The 21,256-nt window shown below is 43.1% G+C and overlaps 1 protein-coding gene across 2 annotated transcripts in view; it reads right to left on the bottom strand.

The window, feature by feature from the left end:
- The window catches only part of B4GALT2 (beta-1,4-galactosyltransferase 2), a 175,233-nt gene that overhangs the window by 25,566 nt on the left and 128,411 nt on the right, over nt 1-21,256 (bottom strand). For both annotated transcript variants that reach the window (XM_033916639.1, XM_033916638.1), the window contains one exon: nt 20,242-20,477. In XM_033916639.1, coding sequence (XP_033772530.1) covers nt 20,242-20,477 — 236 coding nt within the window. The remainder of the gene's footprint in view (nt 1-20,241; nt 20,478-21,256) is intronic.

Genomic DNA, 21,256 nt, shown 5'->3' with positions numbered 1-21,256 from the left:
TTTGTGCTTCGTGCACCGTGCCCTTGAATAGGGCCCAGGCTTCCTCTACGGTCGCCATCTTCCCTGAGCTGTTGCTGAGTTTCTTTCCCATCATTTTCCTCATGGCCTCGTAATTTCCTTTTCTAAAATTGAGTGCTGTTGTTGTAGTTCTTTTCACTTTTGATGTTCCCATTTCTAGCTTGCACTGGATCATGTTGTGATCGCTGTTTCCTAGTGGCTCTAGTACTACCACCTCCTTTGCGGGTCCCCCTAGCCCGTTGAGGATTAGGTCAAGGGTGGCATCTCCTCTTGTTGGTTCCATGACCAGCTGCTCCATGAAACAGTCCCTCACTGCCTCCAGAAACTTTGTTTCTCTTGTGCAATTTGAGTGTCCAATGCTCCAGTCTATCCCAGGGTAGTTGAAATCCCCCATCACTACCACACTTCCGCTTTTACATACCTGCCTCAATTCAGCCTCCAGGTCCTGGTCGTTGCCTCCAGTTGTCCTGGTGGGCGATAGTACAGTCCCAATTTTATGTCTGCTCCATTTCCTCCTGTCAGCTTTACCCATAGTGATTCCAAGCTGTCCGCCCTTACTGTTGTTTCCATCCTGGTTGAAGGAATGGAGTCCTTTATATATAGCGCTGTTCCTCCACCCTGTCCCTCCTATAGAGTTTGTACCCTGGTAGGACCACATCCAATTATGTCTAGGTCCTCCTTACTGGCTATAACTTCTAGCTCCCCCATTTTGGTTCTTAGGCTCCTAGCATTAGTGTATAGGCAATTTAAGTCCCTTTTATTTACTTTCTCTGTTTGTTTTCCTCGTGGTTTGGTGCTCCTGCCGACCCCTTCATGGGCTGCCAGTCCCCGAGCCTCATTCCGTCCATCCTCCTCCTGCGGTGTGTCTGTTTCGTCCTCATCCCCCTCCTGTGGTGCGTCTATCTCGTCCTCAGCATGCTTCCCCATTTTTGGACATCCCTCTGGCTCCAGCTGTTTCCTCCTTTTTGCACTCCTTAGTTTCATTAGTTCCTTGGGCCCTTGCATCGCGTCTTTGGGTTTTTAAAAAAAAAATGTCCACTCCGTCTCGAGTCCTCTATCTCCTTTTCCCGGTTCAGTATCCTTGTTTGATACTCTAGTCCAGGGGTGCCCAACGCGTCGATCGCGATCGACCAGTAGCTCAGGAAGGCAACTCGAGTCGATCGCACTCGTGTTGCCGTCCTGATCTACGGGCCGATCAGCCTTCCTCTCCAGTGCTCTCCCTAGGGCCTTTTAGCTGGGCGGTCCGCCCAGCTGTCATCTGCCGCTGCTGAACATTAAAAAAAACCCAAAAAAAACCGGCTTGGAGATTTCAGCCCCTAGCGAACTTATGCTCCGGGCTCTAACGTGTGCGTGCAGGCTTCTCTTCTCTTCCCTCCGAAACCGGAAGTTATGTCCGGGGGGGGGGGGGGAGAAGGGAAGCCTGCACGCACATGTTGAGAGCCCTGAAGCAAGCGTTCGCTACGGGCTAAGGCGGGAGACAGGTCAGTGAAGCATTTCCTCTTCTTGCTGCCGGGTCCTGCCTACTTTCTGTTTCCGCGAAGGCAGGACCCGGCAGCATTTCCCCCAACAGTTCCTCGCGATGCTGGTCGGCCGAAGCAGGGAGAGGTTGGGGCGGCGTCGGCTTTTGGGCGTGTTATTGGCGTCGGCTTTCGGGCCTGTTATTGGTGGCGGTTTGGGTCCTGGTCCCCGATGGCAGTTTGGGTCCCCGATGGCAGTTGCAGTGTCTTGGGGGAGGGCAGGGAGAAAGAAAGAAAAAGGGCAGGCAGGGAGACAGAAGGAAAGAAGAGAAACAGAAAAAAAGGAAAGGGAGGCAGAGAGAAAGAAAGGGCAGGGAGAGAGGAAGGAAAAGTTGGGGGAGGGAATGAGGTGTGGAGGAGAGGAAGCATACAGGCTGAAAGAAGGGAAGAAAGACTGGATGCACAGTCAGAAGAAGAAAGTGCAACCAGAGACTCATGAAATCACCAGACAAGGTAGGAAAAATGATTTTATTTTAAATTTAGTGATCGAAATGTGTCTCAATTTATATCTGCTGTCTATATTTTACACTAAGGTCCCCTTTTACTAAACCGCAATAGAGTTTTTTAGCGCAGGGAGCCTATGAGTGTCGAGAGCAGCGCTGGGCATTCAGCGCAGCTCCCTGCGCTCTAAAAACTGCTATCGTGGTTTAGTAAAAAGGGAGGGGGGTATATTTGTCTATTTTTGTATGGTTCTTACTGAGGTGATAGTGCATAGAGTCATCTGCTTTGACCTCTTTGAAAAACCCTGGAATAGGAATGATAATTAACATTTTCTATGCGTACAGTGTGCGTTGTGTTTTTTTTAAATTTTATTGTTGGTAGATCATTTTGACTTGGTCATTTTAAAAGTAGCTCGCAAGCCCAAAAAGTGTGGGCACCCCTGCTCTAGTCCCATGTGTTGATGTCGGATCAACTATCGGCTTTCCCCTTGTCCTCAGTTTAAAGCCATGTCTATGCCGTTCTGGATGTTGCATGCCAGCATCCTCGTCCTAGCCGTGCTCAGGTGCAGTCCGTCTCTCCTGTAGAGCTTGCTTTTCCCCAGGAAGGTTGTCCAGTTCTGTACAAAGTGGAAACCCTCCTCATCGCACCATCTCCTCAGCCAACCGTTTATTGCTTGCAGCTCGGTCTGCCTCCTTGCATCCACCCTCGGTACTGGCAGGATCTCTGAGAAGGCTATCTTCCTTGTCCTCAGCTTCAGTTTCCTCCCCAGGATCTTAAACTGCTCGGTCAGTGTAGTCCTGTTGTAGTTCCCTCTGCTGACGTTGTTGGTTCCAACGTGGATTATCACTGCTGTCTCCTCTGTCTCAGCTCCCTCCAGGAGCCATTCAAGCCACAACCAATCTGGGAGTTTTTCCATGAGCTCTGGGAGGACCCAATACATACCCTGGCGCAAAATATAAGCTTGATGATACCTATAAAAATTGGGAAAATTTACCCCTCCCTCTGAAATTGGCCTTTGTAAAGATACCAAGGCTACTCTAGGAGTTTTACCCAGCCAAATAAATTTTATGAGAATAGTATTTAATTTTTTATAAAAGGACCTTTGAAAATAAACCGGCAACATACCCATCTGATAACAAACCACAGGCAAGATCATCATCTTAATAGTTTGGACTCTCCCCCACCATGAAAGATGTAAAGGATTCCATTGCTCACACATTTCTGTGACCTTCTGTAATAACGATTTTTCATTTATTTTTATTGTTTCTTCCATTGTATTTTTAATCCAAATGCCTAAATATTTTATTCCATTTTCCCTCCATAGAAAGGGAAATGAATCAAACAAACCTTTTGTACAATGGACATTGAGTGGAAAAATTTCTGTTTTACTCCAATTTATCTTGTAACCTGAAAATTTTCCAAATTTCTCAATCATTTCAAGTAAGCAAGGAATGGTTGTCTCAGGATTTCTCAAATAGAGCAATATATCATCTGCGTAAGCCAAGACCTTATATTCCCGATCTCTACGAAGAATACCCTGAATCTCATCTGCTTGCTGAATAGCTAGTAACAGGGGTTCCAATACAATATCAAAAAGCAGAGGAGATAAAGAACAGCCTTGTCTAACCCCCATCTGAAACCTAAAGCCATCTGAGAAATTATTATTAATATACAATGTTTGAACCATTTGTATAAATCCTGAACCAATACCAAACCATTCCAACGCTTGATACATGAAGGTCCATTCAACACGATCAAAGGCCTTCTCTGCATCAAGGGATACAGAAAAAGCCAGATCATTTAAGGCTTTTGATAAATTCAACATATGCAAGACAAGCCTAGTGTTATTAGAAGAATGTCTTTGAGCAACAAATCCAGTTTGGTGCATTCCAATAATAAAAGGGAGAGCTTTACCCAAACGTATTGCTAAAGTTTTAGCTAAAAGTTTTCCATCAACATTAATTAAAGAAATAGGCCTGTAATTTGAAACCAGAGTGGGATCTTTATTTGGCTTTGGCAAGACTATAGTTAATGATTCCGCCATGGTACCTGTAATACAACCATTAGTTAGTTGATTCTGATATAAATTTAGTAAATATGGTAATAGAGTAATTTGGAATGATTTATAAAACTCTACTGTAAAACCATCTCCACCTGGAGCGGATCCAACTCTAAGGGACTTCAATGCTGCTTGCAATTCCTTAATTGATATTGGCTTTTCTAAACTTTCTTTTATATGCTCAGGAACTTTCGGCCACTTGATTAAATTTAAAAATTCCAATCCATCTTTTTCTTTAACTACTTATGAGGAATTTAGGAAACGTCTGAAAACACACCTGTTCCTAAAGTATCTAGACAACTGATCCTCTCTTCTCTCTCCCCTCTATAGCGATTAACTTGTTCTATTGATCACTCTCTCCTCAAAAATGGATTTCCTGTCCTATTAACCCTCTTTCTTCCTCCCCTCTTAAAGTCAATCAATTTGTGCCTTTGCTTAATCTTTGTAAACCACATAGAACTTCATGGTATTGCGGTATATAAGCTGTTATTATTATTATTATTATTAAATAAGGCTCAGAAGAATACAGATCTTTATAAAATTGTAAAAATTGTTTTAAAATAGAATCAATCCATTTTCATCTTTTATCGCCACTACATTTGTTTTTCGTTTTTTTGCTTTTAAATAATTTGCCAGTAATCTTCCCGCCTTATTTGAATTTGCATAATACAATGCTTGTTGAGAAAATAAATCTTTCCTTATCATTTTAGAAGAAATCTCATTATATTTCCCTTTAGCTTTCAAAAGATCTTGTAAAATAGAATATTCCCATTTATCCTTTAATTTTGATTCCAATATCTTAATTTCTTGTTCTAACCTAGAAAATTGATATTTAATTTGTTTTTTAGTATACGCCGAAAAAGAAATAATTTGGCCTCTTATGGTTGCCTTAAAAGCATCCCATAACATCTCCACTGAGATATCTTCCGTATTATTTATTTGAAAGTAATCTTATTTTTAACTGAATTTTCTCAATAAAATTAGGTTCTACAAGCAAAGCATTATCAAATCTCCACACAGATCTTCTAACCTCCTGATCACTTATTTTAATCCACACCCCCACCATGATCAGATAAAATAATTGGAACAATGGAGGCTTGTGTTACTTGCTGAACTAATGCATTTGAAATAAATATATAATCTATTCTTGAAAATGATTTGTGGACATGGGAGCAGAACGAAAATTCCCGATCATTAAAATGAAATATTCGCCATATATCTTTTAAATCACAATTTTGAACCAGATTATCCAACCCTAATGATTTCATAATTCTACTAGTTTTTTTTGTCCATTAAAGGATCTATAACAGCATTAAAATCCCCTGCCACAACTAAATTAGAAGCAGCCAGTCGTAACAATAATTGTTGTAGAGATTTGAAAAATTCAATTTGATTCAAATTAGGTACATATACATTGAATAGCACCATAGTAGTATTTCCCAGATTCATGTCTACATGTATCCACCTTCCTAAGGGATCAGCAGCAATTAATTTGAACGTAGCATTACATCTCTTATTCACCAATATAGCAACATCTGCTTTTTTCTTTACACTGGGGCATAAAAGCAATGTTTCACCCAGTCTCCTTGAAGCTTTTGAGACTCTAAAAAGAAAGAGGGTACTTTTATTCTTAAAACAACAGAATATTGATATATGTTGCATCCAGGAGTCTCACTTATCAGTTTTAGAGTCTCAAAAGCTTCATGGAGGCTGGGTGAAACATTGCTTTTATGCCCCAGCTGTAAAGAAAAAAGCAGGTGTTGCTATATTGGTGAATAAGAGATGTAATGCTACGTTCAAATTAATTGCTGCTGATCCCTTAGGAAGGTGGATACATGTAGACATGAATCTGGGAAATACTACCATGGCGCTATTCAATGCACCTAATTCGAATCAAATTGAATTTTTTAAAATTTTGATTTGGAAAAGATTTATTGATGACGTTTTCTTTATATGGAAAGGTTCTGAGGAGGAGTTTAACCTGTTTATTAATGATCTTAACAGTTTTGATGTAAATATCAAATTCACTGTTAACATTCAGACAGATAATATTTCTTTCTTGTACATATTGATTTATAAGCAATCCAACGGTCTACAAGCAACACTCTATAATAAACCCTCTGACCGGAACACTTAATTAGAATATAGTAGTCATCATCCCACCAAATTAAAGGAGGGTATTCCGATGGGGGCAATTTCTTAGAATTAGACGTTTCTGTTCAGATGAACAAGATTTTCAAGTGCAGGCCAATACCCTTTATGAAAAATTTAGACAAAAGGGTTATCCAAAAAAATTTTGTAAAAGCATGGAAAAGAGACTTTTTTTGTCATCGTGATTGGCTCTTACAATCTTCTCCAAAAGATCAATATAAACCTTTAGTTTGTGTGCTCCCTTTTTCTTCCTGTAGTCATCAGATTTGCAATATCATCTGCAAGCATTGGGCTATTCTTAGTATACACCCTCCCTTTAAAGAGTTCCCCAAATTTGCCTTTAGAAGAGGTAGAAATATTAGGGAAATGATTAAACACAACTATAATCTTCACAAAACAAGTGCCAGTATAAGCATGCCCCATACTGCTTGCAATCGCTGCGTATACTGGCAGAATAATCATGTAGTAATCCACCGAACGAATAAAAAGTTATTTCTAAAGACAAATAGCAACTGTGATTCGTCTGAAGTTGTTTATAGCATTATTTGCCCTTGTAATAAACTTTACATAGGATATACCAAAAGAAAAGTAAGAATAAGGATGGGCAAACATCTTTCCAATATAAGGCGAAAACAACTTCAAGCTCCTATTGTTTCACATTGGGTGGAAGTGGGTCATCAGATCAGTGATTTCAAATACACTGTTTTAACACAAATATATCTTTCAAGAGGGGGTGACATTTCACATAGATTGTTAATGGAAAAACTTAGATTCATATACGAGTGGCAGACACTAAGTCCGGGAGGCTTGGCATATACGAGTGGCAGACACTAAGTCCGGGAGGCTTGAACGAGGAAATAGAATGGTTCCAACTGTGATAGGTTAGTTTGAAATATTTTGGGTGGGTTTAGGAATTCCCCTCTGTGATAGGCTGATGAAGGAATTATTGTCCTATGTGATGTGTCTTAGCCAGAGCTCTTATATCAACCCAGTTTCTGATGGCGTCTCTCCGCTCTGCCTGTGTTCCCCCTTTCGAGGTTGTTTCGGTTCCTCTGGCCGCATTAGTAAGTTTATTACATATTGTAACCGGCAGCCTCAAGGCAATGGGTCTTGGGCCACCGGGACAAGAAAAGCTCTTGTGAGTCTGATTTAAATGAGGCTATTTGTGTAGAGCCTGCTTTAGACCTGTGCACTGCTCTAGGGACACTCCTAGCAGGCATAGGCTGCATACCACATACCCCCCCTTAACTGACTGCTAGAGGTGGACCTAGACCTCTCCGGGTCCTTTTCCCCAACACGAGATAATGCATCTGCATTAGTGTGTAGTCGGCCGGGCCTATGTATGGTCTTGTACCAGAAGGTTTGGACGGCATACTAAGAGGCACTTCCTCTCCAGCCTCTGTCAGCTCCATGCATTCTGGAGGTTGACTGTTATCTAGAGCTCTCAGCCCTGAGCGCTATGGCCTGTCCTCGGGCTGTCCCTGCTGCTTCTGACTTTATAATAGTTTAGTTCTTAGGGATAGAAACATAGAAAAAAACATAGAAAAATGACGGCAGAAACGGCCATAACCCATCAAGTCTGCCAACACTGAAGACCCACCCCCTAACTTTACCTCGCCCCAAACCCTCAGGTGGAAATGATTTCCGGGCAATTATCCTAGGATTGTGTGGGGGATGGGAAACCTGCACTTCTGCTCTCCCGCTCCCTCTACAGGTCAAGGAGGGAAAATCATCTACAGACTCATAAGAACATAAGAAATGCCTCCACTGGGTCAGACCAGATGTCCAACGTGCCCAGCAGTCCACCCACGCGGTGGCCCAACAGGTCTAGGACCTGTGCAGTAGCCCTCTATCTATACCCCTCTATCCCTTTTTCCAGTAGGAAATTGTCCAATCCTTTCTTGAACCCCTGCACCGTACTCTGCCCTATTACGCCCTATAGAAGTGCATTCCAGATGTCCACAACACGCTGGGTAAAGAAAAACTTCCTAGCATTCGTTTTGAATCTGTCCCCTTTCAGGTACTAACCCATGCAGAATCAGTTACTTGCTTTTAATACAGCACACTTCCATCGGTAGGTCCTCATTTGGCAACTCCATATCATGGGACTCCTCCAGCATACTAAGAGGCACTTCCTCTCCAGCCTCTGTCAGCTCCATGCATTCTGGAGGTTGACTGTTATCTAGAGCTCTCAGCCCTGAGCGCTGTGGCCTGTCCTCTGGCTGTCCCTGCTGCTCCTGACTCTCTAATAGTTTAGTTCTTAGGATAGCAGTCTGCAGCCCTACCCCAAACCCTCAGGTGGAAATGATTTCCGGGCAATTATCCTAGGATTGTGGGGGGGATGGGAAACCTGCACTTCTGCTCTCCCACTCCCTCTACAGGTCAAGGAGGGAAAATCATCTACAGACTCAGATTGTGGTTTAAATGAGGCTATTTGTGTAGAGCCTGCTTTAGACCTGTGCACTGCTCTAGGGACACTCCTTGCAGGCATAGGCTGCATACCATAATATACTTCTGGTTGATGTATTGATTTTTTTCAGTCAGACTGACACAGATTAAAATCGTTATGACAGAGAATCAATATAAGATTGTTATGATAGAAAAATTGAAAAGTTTATAAGTTTAGATTTAAAGTGTTAGAGCTCATAGCTAACGTTTTTTTGTTTTTTTATTTCTTTTAGTGCCCCTTTCCTGACGACGCTGTTGCGAAACTCGAGTCGAAGGGAGGCCAGCTTTTAATAGAACACGGGGGCTGTTTAGAGCGTTCACATTATTATGAATTGAATGAATGGATTTCAATGGTGTACCACGGCTATTGCCCTGCCTCCAATCCTGAATGCTGTCTGTTTTGAGCAGATAAGTAACGAAAGTGTCTTTTAACATTGTAGTACAGTATATTTATTGTTTTTTTGGAAGGCAGCAAGAGGGACTTTGAAATGCAATGATGGTCCCTCATTTCAACCTAAGCTGGTATTTGATGGTGCTAATGCACTTTTTGGTTGATGACTGAGCACTTTATGATATTTTCACAGCACTTTGAAAGCACGTTATGCACTTTATCCAGTAATTTTGTAGTTATTTATTTAATTAAGTTATTGAAGTAAACTTGTGGAGATAGTTTTTGTGATCATTATTTTTTTAACACAAGTAATTACAACAGCTGCTCCTTAAGTTTGTTCAGTAATACAGAATGGAGTCATTAATACTTCTATGTATTATTATTTATACACATCCTGATTTCCATATGATCCTGCCCCACCTAACACCTCACAGAAATAATGTATTCCCTTTTTCCTATGCTATATATTGGTTTCCTGGTCTTTTGTTTATTATCCTGACTTTTCAAAGTTTTAAATGTGTTTGCATGTATATAAGACCCTCTGATCAGGACAGGTCTCTGTCATGCCCTGCTATTGCTTCTTCTGCGCAATTTGCGCCATCCAGGCCTTCTATAGTGACCAGAGCAGACAGATGCATGGGCCCTATCACAGAATGGTTTAAGTTCAATTAGTCTTATTCAGACACTGAATTTGTAGCGTAATCATGTCAATTCCTGTTCTCAGACAACCCTAAGATTAGGATATGCCACGATGAAGAAAGTCCACTTAAAATCAGTGATAGGACATTCTCTTTTCCTTCCAAGGTGCAAAAATCCTGACTGATGTTCCTATACACATCAAACAAATCTATTTTCTCTTTTGTAAGGCGTTGAAGACTTATTTCTTTTCAGTCTGTATTAATGAGTTAATTGATTTTTATTTTATTTTATTTTACTTCTGCCTCAAATCTATTTTGAAAGTGGGCAAAATATAAATCCAAACCGAAGCAAGAAAAGAAATCTCCCCAAGCCATCTGCATCACTGTCTCTCCTCCCTCCCATACCCACCTGTCCTGCTGGCAGCCATTTCCTCCCTACCTCTCCTCCTCCTCCTGCTAAGCTCTCACATTTGGCATTTGTGGATGTCGTTTATCACTTCCCTCTATGATTCAGCCTTTTCTCAGACAAAATAAATCATTTGGAAATTTTATAAAACTGGATTGATCACTAGTATGTTTCCTCCCCCCAGCAGAAAGTTGACAGGCTGTAACTGATTACACACCGCACCCTGTCAGAAGGAATCACTTCAGAAAGGAGATGAGCAGGGAAAATGGGGTGGGGGTGGATGATTGGTTGGTGGTAGTGGGGTAGAGCAATGGATTGGGAAGGACGTGTGGCAGCAGCGACAGCTAGGGTAGGACTGGGAAGCAAGAGTAACATCCCTTTAAAAGCCAAGACACCACCCTCCCGACGCTGCAATAGGAAGCAAGGTGGCAGTGTGACACCATTGTGAAGAAGGGGCTCTCCTGCTCCTCACATCCATGCCGGGGATGTTTGGCCGCTCTGGGCTTCCATCTCCTGCTTCGTTCTGTCTGCCAGCTCCTCAGCCTTCATTAGCATCTGCCTCAAAACAGCACAAAGGGGACACTCAGCTTCACCACACTTCATGGGCACGCCAATTTGTAATAAATAAAATGATTTTAATAGAGAAAACTATATATATAATAATGCTAATAACAGGGTAGAGACTGGACCATGACTAGGACAGTTGCCAGATTCTGGTGCTGCTGGTCCATACTGTGCCATAAAAGCACCTCTGTTAACTCACTGCTCCTCCACCCACTCACCCCTCTGCCCATCTCTCATCTGCTCCTATATTCTTCCCCACACCTTCTTTCTTCTGCTCTTGCCCTCTCTTGGCTCTCTCCCTCCTCTCCCACCTTCATCCTGCCTCCCACTCCCACTCCCGTGTCCATTTTCAAGGCACGGCAGACCAAAACCTGTCTATCCAACACTGCTGCACTGCCCTCTCCTTTCCTTGCAGCCCATTGGTCAAATAAGTCAGGAGAAGTAGCAAAGGTGAGACCAGCCTTCCTTCTTACTCTCCCCTCCAACACTGAGCCCTCAGTTCCACACCAGTGGCATAGGCAGATATCTAATTTTGGGCAGACTTGAGCCCAAAGTGGGTGGGCATCTCTCTTCCACTCCCATCACACCCACACCCCACCCCAAACAGCAGCCTCTCTCTTTCCCTCCTCCCCCCCCCAAGTCTATGCAGCAGCCTTTCTCTTTCCCTCTCTCCCTTCCCACCCACCCACCCCAGCTTAAGCAGCAGTCTATTTCTTTCCATCCCTTCTCACTCACCCCAACCTGTGCAGTAGCTTCTCTCTTTCCCTCTCTCCCCTCCAGCCTGTGCAGCAGCCTCTGTCTTTCCCTCCCTTACCACCCACCCCAATCTGTGCACTAGCCTCTTTCTCTTTCCCTCCCTTACCACCCACCCCAATCTGTGCAGCAGCCTCTTTCTCTTTCCCTCCCTTACCACCCACACCAATCTGTGCAGCAGCCTCTTTCTCTTTCCCTCCCTTCCCACCCACACCAATTTGTGCAGCAGCCTCTCTCTTTCCCTCCCTTCCTACCCACCCCAATCTGTTCAGCAGCCTCTTTCCCTCCCTCCCTTCCAACCCATCCCAGCCTCTGCAGCAACCTCTCTTGTTCCCTCCCTTCCCCCAGCCTGTGAAGCAGCCTCTCTTGTTCCTTCCCTTCCTGCCCAACCCAGCCTATGCCGAATTTCTGTTTCTCTTCAGTTCACTGGCAGTGGTTCCTATATGCTGCTGGTGACTGGCCCAGAAGTCTTCCCTCTGACGCAAAACATAAATGTGTCAAAGGGAAGGCTTCCGGGTCAGCTGCCAACAGATTGTAGGAACTGCTGCTGGCAACCTGTGGCTGCTGTGTGGGCGGGCTGGGCCCAACCAGGTCAGACTCATAGCTACACCCCTGTTTCAAACCCAGGGGACTGTAGGAGACATTAGTTGATTGTGAGCCCACTAGGGACAGAAAAAGTGCCTCTGTCTAATATGCACCGGGCTGCGTATGTCTAGTAGTGCTATAGAAATGATTAGTAGTAGATACTAAAGGACCTACAGAGGCGGCGCTTATGTCATCAACAATACCTGTGGTTGTATTAGGTCGCACCTTACAAACCAGGATTGAGGCACAATGGCAGAACTTTTTTTTTTGGAGGGGGTTCACGGTAATGGCCTATCAGGGATGCAGTAGGGTAAGACTGGGGTACATTGGCAGTGAGCGGGTCTCACTACTAGAATATCAGGGATGCTGCAGGGCAGGTTTGTGGTACATTGGCAGTGTTATTTATTTAAAATACTTATCCCAAGAGTCTAGGCGGTTCCCGAACCATGACATATATATAAAATCAAACATCACATAACATAAATACAAAAGACAGCCCAGATATACTTCAGTTCCCATCAGGCCCATTGTCACTTACCAATACAGCATCCCACCAATGCTTATTGAAAAAGCCTGCGCATGGATTTTTTTACCGGCATAGCAGAGGTTGTTGACGAGCAGGTGTGGGGTGCAATGATAGTGTTCTGTGTTTGAGGGCCTCACTCTTGGCACAGCAGGGGTGCTGTGTAGGAGGTCTGGGACGCATTGGCAGCGCTACGCACTTGAGTCTTCCCACTGGTATGTCGGGGGTTACTACAGACAAGGTTAAGCTGTGAGAGGTGTTGAGTCCTTTTCAAAAGCTTTGTACATCCCAGCTCTTTATCGTACCATATGAATTGTTCATGTTGTTTTTACCCCTTATCTTAACTTCATCTTTCCAATAGTTACTGCCAACTGCTTTGTAACCTTATTGAAGTAAGCGGTGAATAAGATAAATGAATAAATTCTTTGGAAAAAAAAACATAAAAGCAGAGAAACTGGATGTACGTATAGCAAGAAGGCGAACCTGTTCAGCCCACCCCAGAGACTGTAGAACAGAAAATAACCACTTGTCACATCCCTTGCCTATTTGCACATATGCAAATAAGTGGCCTATGAATATTTAAATGCAAACAGCCCTCAGCACAATAAACAAATAAATCCCAGCTAGCCCATCCAAGGAAAACCTTAATTAGCATTTATACTTAGGTTGGTCCAGTCCCTGCTCTGGAAGACTGTCTCAGCACCAGGCACACCAAGGTGACGCTTTTGCTCATTAATCATCTCCGCCAGGAAATTGTTAACATTTCAAATGCCTGCTTTAGAAAACACAGATCCTTTGGCTTTAAAGGAAATCAATTCCGTTGTGTCTGTCCCTTCACTCACTTAACCATTTACATAAAAGAAAGACAGAATGTTTTAGCTGCTGCCTGCAACTGAACAGAGGTAACTCTTCTTTAGATACGTAAAAGGGAAAAAACCCACAAAAAAGGCGGTGGGACCGCTGGACGACCTGGGAGGAAAAGGGTGCATCAAGGATGACAAATAAATTGCAGAAAGATTGAATTCCTACTTTGTGTTTGTCTTTACAAAGGAGGACACCGCTACAATACCTGAAACAGTGAGAGTGTTCAAGGGGGTCGTAAAGGACAGCCTCACCACAGTAGAAGTGGACTTGGACCAGATTTACCACCAGATCGACAAACTTAAAAGTGATAAATCTCCTGGACCAGACAGAATTCACCCGAGAATCTTAAAAGAACTGAAAGTTGAAATCAGAGAACTATTGCAAAAACTTGCCAACCTGTCAATTAGAACAGGACAGATAACGGATGACTGGAAGATCGCGAACGTCACGCCGATATTTAAAAAAGGATTGAGAGGAGTGCCAGGCAACTACAGACTTGTGAGTCTCACGTCTGTTCCTGGAAAGATGGTTGAGGTGCTGATCAAAGACACTTAGACACGCATGACCTAATGAGAGCCATCCAACATGGATTCAGGAAAGGGAAATCATGTTTGACGAACCTACTTCAATTTTTTGAGATAGTGAACAAACATATTGATGGTGGAGAACTGGTGGATATTATATACTTGGACTTCCAGAAAGCGTTCAACAAGGTTCCACATGTAAGACTTCTCAGGAAACTATAAGGCCATAGAATAGAGGGAAATATACTAAGATGGATAGGCAAATGGCTGGAGAACAGAAAGCAGAGAGTGGGCCCAAGTACCAAGCCCTGGGATAAACCGCTAGTACCCCAGGGCTCGGTACTTGGGCCCATCTTATTTAATATTTTCATCAATGACCTAGAAGAAGGAACATCCAGTGAAATCATCAAGTTTGCAGATGACACAAAGCTATGCCGGGCAATCAGATCACAGAAGGACAGCGAGGAACTCCAGAGCGACTTGAATCAATTGGAGAAGTGGGCAGATAAATGGCAGATGAAGTATAATGTGGAAAAATGCAAAGTGATGCATTTAGGCAGGAAAAATAAAGATCACAAGTATAGTATGTCATAGAAACAAACATAGAAACATAGAAGATGACGGCAGAAAAGGGCTACAGCCCATCAAGTCTGCCCACTCTGCTTACCCACCCCCTGTCTATGCCCTAATGACCCAATTTCCTTATCTTGACCCTCGTAGGGATCCCACATGGGTATCCCATTTATTCTTAAAGTCTGGCACGCTGTCTGCCTCAATCACCTGCACTGGAAGCTTGTTCCAATGATCAACCACTCTCTCTGTGAAGAAATACTTTCTGGTGTCGCCATGAAATTTTCCGCCCCTGAGTTTGAGCGGGTGCCCTCTTGTGGCCGAGGGTCCCTTGAGAAAGAAAATATCATCTTCCACTTCGACATGTCCCGTGAGGTACTTAAATGTTTTGATCATGTCTCCCCTCTCCCTACTTTCCTCGAGAGTGTAGAGCTGCAATTTGTTCAGTCTCTCTTCATACGAGAGACCCTTGAGCCCCGAGATCATCCTGGTGGCCGTCCGCTGAACCGATTCAATTCTGCGCACATCTTTACTGTAATGTGGCCTCCAGAATTGCACACAGAAATCCAGATGAGGTCTCACCATGGCCCTGTACAACGGCATTATGACTTCAGGCTTTCGACTGACGAAACTTCTATTAATACAACCCAATATCTGCCTTGCCTTAGATGAAACCTTCTCCACTTGATTGGCAGTTTTCATGTCTGCACTGATGATTACTCCTAAATCTCGTTCTGCTGAAGTCCTAGTTAAAGTTTCTCCGTTCAAGAAGTACGTCCTGCATGGATTTCCGCTTCCGAGGTGCATGACCTTACATTTCTTAGCATTGAAGCCTAGCTGCCAGGTTGAGGACCAACTTTCCAATGTAAGCAGGTCCTGCGTCATATAATTCTGTAAACTGCATTCACTTACTATATTACATAGTTTGGCGTCATCAGCTTCATATGTCAGGTGTAACTCTGGGAAAGACCGAACAGGAAAAGGACCTGGGTGTACTGATAGATAGGATCCTGAAACCGTCGGAGCAATGGGTGGCAGCAGCGGCGAAGAAAGCAATTAGACTGCTAGGCATGATAAAGAAGGGAATTACGAGTAGATCAGGGAAAGTTATAATATCGCTCTACAGAGCCATGGTCAAACCGCACCTGGAATACTGTGTCCAGCATTGGTCTCCGTATCTAAAGAAGGATATAAAACTGGTAGAGAGGGTGCAGAGACGAGCAACGAAGCTAGTGAAAGGTATGAGGGCCTGAGGGCGAGGACTTGGGCCTGGAGTTTCTTGGGTACAGGAGGGAAAAGCCAAGAAGCCTTGCTGCGGACTAAGTCTAACCAACTATCTATAAAGGGGAATTGATCAGGATGGCCAGTCTTAGGGTGGGTTCCTATGTTAAAAACCTGACGGGTTATGTCCTCTTCCAGGGAGCCAGACGGGGGCCAGCCCACACCAAACGTTGGCCATTCTAACTAGCACAGACGAATAAGGGTTGATCTTTTAAGTGTAGTCCCATAATCAGAGCCAAATCCCTTTTTAAAATTAACTAACATTGTATCAAAATTAACTAACATTGTATTAAAATTAACTAACATTGTAGACTGACATCCCCCCATTGTGCAATGGAGGACAAAAACACTTCCCTGTATTCCTGGCCCTGTCCGTCTCCGGACTAGGGAAACGCAGTACTAACAGGTCCGAACTTGCTTCGTCCACAAGGAAGTCTCAGATACTCTCAAACACACAAAACACAACAGACTTCAGTTTGGTTACCCAATCAGAAAATAACAGTTCCTAGAATCCCTCCCCGCGACTTCAGTGACAAAATCAAGTAGCTTTACTAGGCAAAAGAAGAGAGACAGGACAGAAGTGGTCAATTTCTGCACTTACCAGATGAGTGGCCACTCAAAATTTGGACAGATATCAGTTCCTGCACTTTAAACCAGGACTGTATTAATCAATTGAGCTGGTTGAAGTGTCTGAGTTCCACCGATCCAAGAGAGGACCAAGCCAGCTAGGCGGATGTATTGGCTCTTAGACCACACAAGTGACTGATCGAGTGACCGGTGGTCAAATGACCTTCAAGTCCCTGTTCAAGCGCCAAATGAAAGGTCACTTTGGTCAGCCACAATAATCAGAGACACGTGAAGAAAGTGACAGGTATATTTTATTCAGCATATGCAGGACTCCTGAACCCCCAAGCTGGCAGCTTCAGAAGTCCTGAAACCAGGAAGTTACAGTGATATTTATACATTTTCTGGCTATGCAACTGAATGTTAGAAAAAACTTCTCACGTGTTACTTTTCATAACAATCATTGATCCTGAGCAGGTCACTAGCAGGTCACCTATCTAAGCCCTGCAGTCTTTGTGTTACATGTCCAGGAGGGCAGAATACAATACTGTATATGCTGAGATAACCATAAGAAGCTACAAGCTACAACACCCAGTGCAGGCAGGCTAGTACATTAGATAAGTCAGGTCTGCAATTAAACATAATTCAGCATTTTATTAAGGAGAAAACTTAGTTCAAGACTCAGGAAAATCAGTCTCAGACTCCTTCAAAATTACTGCATTGCCTGCATAATCTTGTAAGTACACTTGCTCTGGAAAAATAAAATTCGAATTATTCCTTAATGTTCTAAGCGTATATTCTTGAATATTACAGAGTACTATTACTATAGTACTACTATTTATCACTTCTATAGTGCTGAAAGGTGTATGCAGTGCTGTACATTTTGACATTTAATAGACAGTCCCTTCTTGGAAGAGCTTACATCTAACTTGGACAGACAGACATGACATATAGGGTTGGGGATACAGAACTCAAGGTGAGAGGAATTAGGAGTTGAAAGCAGTCTCAAACAGGTAGGCTTTTAACTTGGACTTGAACACTGCCAGAGATGGAGCCTGCCATAGGGATTCAGGCAGTCTGTCCCAGGCATACAGTGCAGCAAGACAGAAGGGACGGAGTCTGGAGTTGGCAGTGAAGGAAAAGGGCATAGATAGGAGGATCTGCCAGTTGAACAGAGCTCCTGGGGGGAACACAGGAAGAGAGATAGTGAGGGGCTGCCGAGTGAATGCATTTGTAGGTCAATCTGAGGAGTTTGAATTGTATTCGGGAATGTATTTGGATTCAATGAAGTGACTTTAAGAGATGGGTAATGTGAGTATAGCGGCTCTTGCAGAATATGAGTCATGCAGCTGAATTTTGAATGGATTGAAGGAGAGAAAGATGGCTGAGCAGAAGACCTGAGAGTAGCAAGTTGCCATAATCTAAGCGTGAGGTGATGAGGGCGTGGATAAGGGTTTTGGTAGTGTGCTTGGAGAGGAGGGGTCAGATTTTGGTAATATTATAGACTAGAGGAAAAAGTGGCAGGTTTTAGTGATATGTGGCATCAGGGCGGAGGAGAGAGAGGAGTCAAAGATGATTGCGAGCAGACAAGACAGGGAGGATGAGAATGTTGTCCACAGAGGCAGAGAATGGGGGAAGTGGAGAGGTGGGAAGGTGAGCACCTCCATTTTAGCCATATTTAGTTTGAGAAGGCGGTGAGACATCCAGGCAGCAACGTTGGACAGGCAGGCTGAGACTTGGGTCTGGGTTTCAGTAGAGAGATATCTGGTGAGGAGAGGTAGTGCTCTTCCTCAAATTAACCCCTATTTATATTCTATATATTATTCTTCTCTTCACATGGACAAATGATCTAACCCATACGGACACCCTATGATTTTTCTGATTACTTCTTGGCTCTATGGCAGAGATTAAAAATCTGAACGATATAAACAGTTAATGGAAAAAATATTTTCCTTAAGATAAAGGCAGTCTCTTATTCTTGATACCCATTAATTAGAGGGCTGAGTTCCAGGTCTCCACTCCCATGAGCTACACTGGGGAAATCTGGTGTGTGCATTCTCTAACAACAGGAATGATTTCTCAACCTCAAGGCTCCAGGCAAGGTTCCCAAATTCTAAAGACACTCCAGATCTGAGGTAGTATTCCATAATTCAAGTTTTTAGTACAGAAATTCTTCTTTAAGTCCAAAACAATTATGGTTAACTTGGAATTTGTGCAGTGAAGTAGAAGAGAAGAACTCATTCTCCAACTCCTCACCCACTGAATGGGATAAAGAGGCAGCAGACAAAAATGGCAATTCAGGCCTTGAAAAGATGGCTGACATGGATAGAGAAGGAAAGGGAAGGGTGATAGATAGCTCCAGATAAAAGCAGTAAAAAGAGAGCTTAAATATTGGATGATGAGAAAAAGGGATGAAATTTAGTTAGATTGAAAAACAGAAAATTAAGCTGAAGAAAGCTATGAATGATCAATCTCAGAGATGAGAAAGTGAAGAAGACAGGAGAAAAAATAAATGGTAAATAGACAGGAGGTCCTGGATGGTACGCAAAGAGGATGAGGAAAGAAGAACCAGAGACTGTGACCAATGAAGTCACCAGACCATATAGGTAGAAAATTAGAAAAACAACAAAAGGTACAAAAAATGACAGCACACCCCAAACATTTCTTCTAGTCATTAAATGATAGCATAAACATGTGGATAAAGGCAAGCCAGTTGATGTAGTGTATGTAGATTTCCAGAAAGCTTTTGACAAAGTTCCTCATGAGAGGCTCCTGAAAAAATTAAAGAGTCATGGGATAGGTGGCAAAGTTCAATTGTGGGTTAAGAATTGGTTTTTGGACAGAAAACAGAAGGTAGCGTTAAATGGCCATTTTTCTCAATAGAGGAGGGTAAATAGTGATATGCTGCAGAGATCTTACTGAGACCGCGTTTAACTTATTTATAAATGATCTTGAAATTGGAACGATGAGTGAGGTGATTAAATTTGCAGATGACATTAAACTGTTCAAATTTGTTAAAACGCATGCGGATTGTGAAAAATTGCAGGCGGACCTTGGGAAATTGGAAGACTGGGCGTCCAAATGGCAGATGAAATTTAGTGTGGACAAATGCAAAGTGATGCACATTGGGAAGAATAATCCAAATCATAGTTACCGGATACTAGGGTAACTAACCCAATGTGCGGCAGTGGCCAAAAAGTTAACAAGATGTAGGAATTATTAGAAAAGGGATGATAAACAAGACTAAGAATGTTATAATTCCTCTGTATTGCTCAATGGTGAAACCTCACCTTGAGTATTGCATTCAGTTTTGGTCTCATTATCTCAAAAGAGATAGAGTGGCATTAGAAAGGTTCAAAGAAGGGCAACCAAAGTGGATGGAACTCCTCTCGTATGAGGAAAGACTAAAACGGTTAGGGCTCTTCAGCTTGGAAAAGAGTCGGCTGAGGGGAGATAGGATTGAAGTCTACAAAATCCTGAGTGATGTAGAACGGGTACAAGGGGATCAATTTATTTTACTGCATCAAGATTTACAAAGACTAGGGGACACTGAATGAAGTTACAGAGTAATACTTTTAAAACCAATAAGAGGAAAGATTTTATCACTCAAAGAATAGTTAAGCTCTGGAACGCATTGCCAAAGGATGTGATAAGAGTGGTTAATGTAGTTTCTACAAAGGTTTGGGCAAGTTCCTGGAGGAAAAGTCCTTAGTCAGACTATGTACTTAGCCACTGCCTGCCCTGGACCGGTAGCATGGAATGCTGCTAATATTTGGGTTTTTGCCATGTACTTTGACTTGAATTGGCCTCCGTGAAGACGGGATACTGGGCTGGATGGACCATTAGTCTGACCCAGTAAGGCTGTTCTTATCCATATTCTTCTCTCATTGTATTTACCAATGTTTGAGAGTCCTCACCTCAGCAGCATAAAGCTGGACACTTACCTGGATAATGATATAGATGCCGTAATTGGCCCTCTGCCGGCGGAGGATGGGATGCAGGTAGTGGAGCCAGTAATTCAGGTGATGTTCACGGTAGCGGAAGGGAATGATGATGGCTACTCTCTGCTTGGCTTTGCAGTCTGAGGGAATATACTTCCCACCTTCCCTCACATCAGGGTTCTCCTTCTTCACACGCTCCAAGTTTATAGCCGACTTGAACTCAATCAGCATGGGACCAACTGCAAAGAGAAAGAAAACGCTTATTGCAAGTACTGAAGGAAGGAGACCCACTGACACAGCATCCCTGTGTCTGCAGCGCCTCCTCCTCATCCATCTCTCTACCCGGAGAAGTGGATAAGGAGGAGGAAAAGGAAGTGGCTCAGAATGGTTTACATGGATTTATTCAAGTACTCAAGCAAAAGAAAGAAGAAAATAAGGCGATACCTTTTTCATTGCGTGAAAGGAATTTGAATATGGAACTGAGAAGTACTCAAAACTTTCTTTTTGCTGAGTGGAGGATTAATGCAGCAGCCTGAGAACCTGGGGGATGGGGTTCGATTCCCGCTTCAGCTCTTTGTGACTCTGGATAAGTCATTTAACAACCCTTTGCCTCATCAGGTTCAAATTAAGTACCTGTATATAATATGTAAACCGCTTTGTAACAACAGAAAGGCAGTATCTCAAGTTCCATTCCCTTTCCCTCACAAGGTCAGAAGGCAAGCCAACAAACCAGGCATAGATGCCTCTGCACAGGGCACGGAAGACCTAGGAAAGTGAATAAATTGGCTGCTCTGCCTGCAGCAGAAACAGAAGTCCTTGTAATTGCTTAGAACGGGTACAAGTGGATCGATTTTTCACTCCATCAAAAATTACAAAGACTAGGGGACACCCAATGAAGTTATAGGGAAATACTTCAAAAACCAATAGGAGGAAATATTTTTCCACTCAGAGAATAGTTAAGCTCTGGAACGCGTTGCCAGAGGTTGTGGTAAGAACGGATAGCGTAGCTGGTTTTAAG

Source organism: Geotrypetes seraphini, chromosome 12, assembly GCF_902459505.1.
Source record: "Geotrypetes seraphini chromosome 12, aGeoSer1.1, whole genome shotgun sequence".
NCBI classification, from domain to species: domain Eukaryota; kingdom Metazoa; phylum Chordata; class Amphibia; order Gymnophiona; family Dermophiidae; genus Geotrypetes; species Geotrypetes seraphini.
This window is presented reverse-complemented; position numbering and strand designations above follow the sequence as displayed.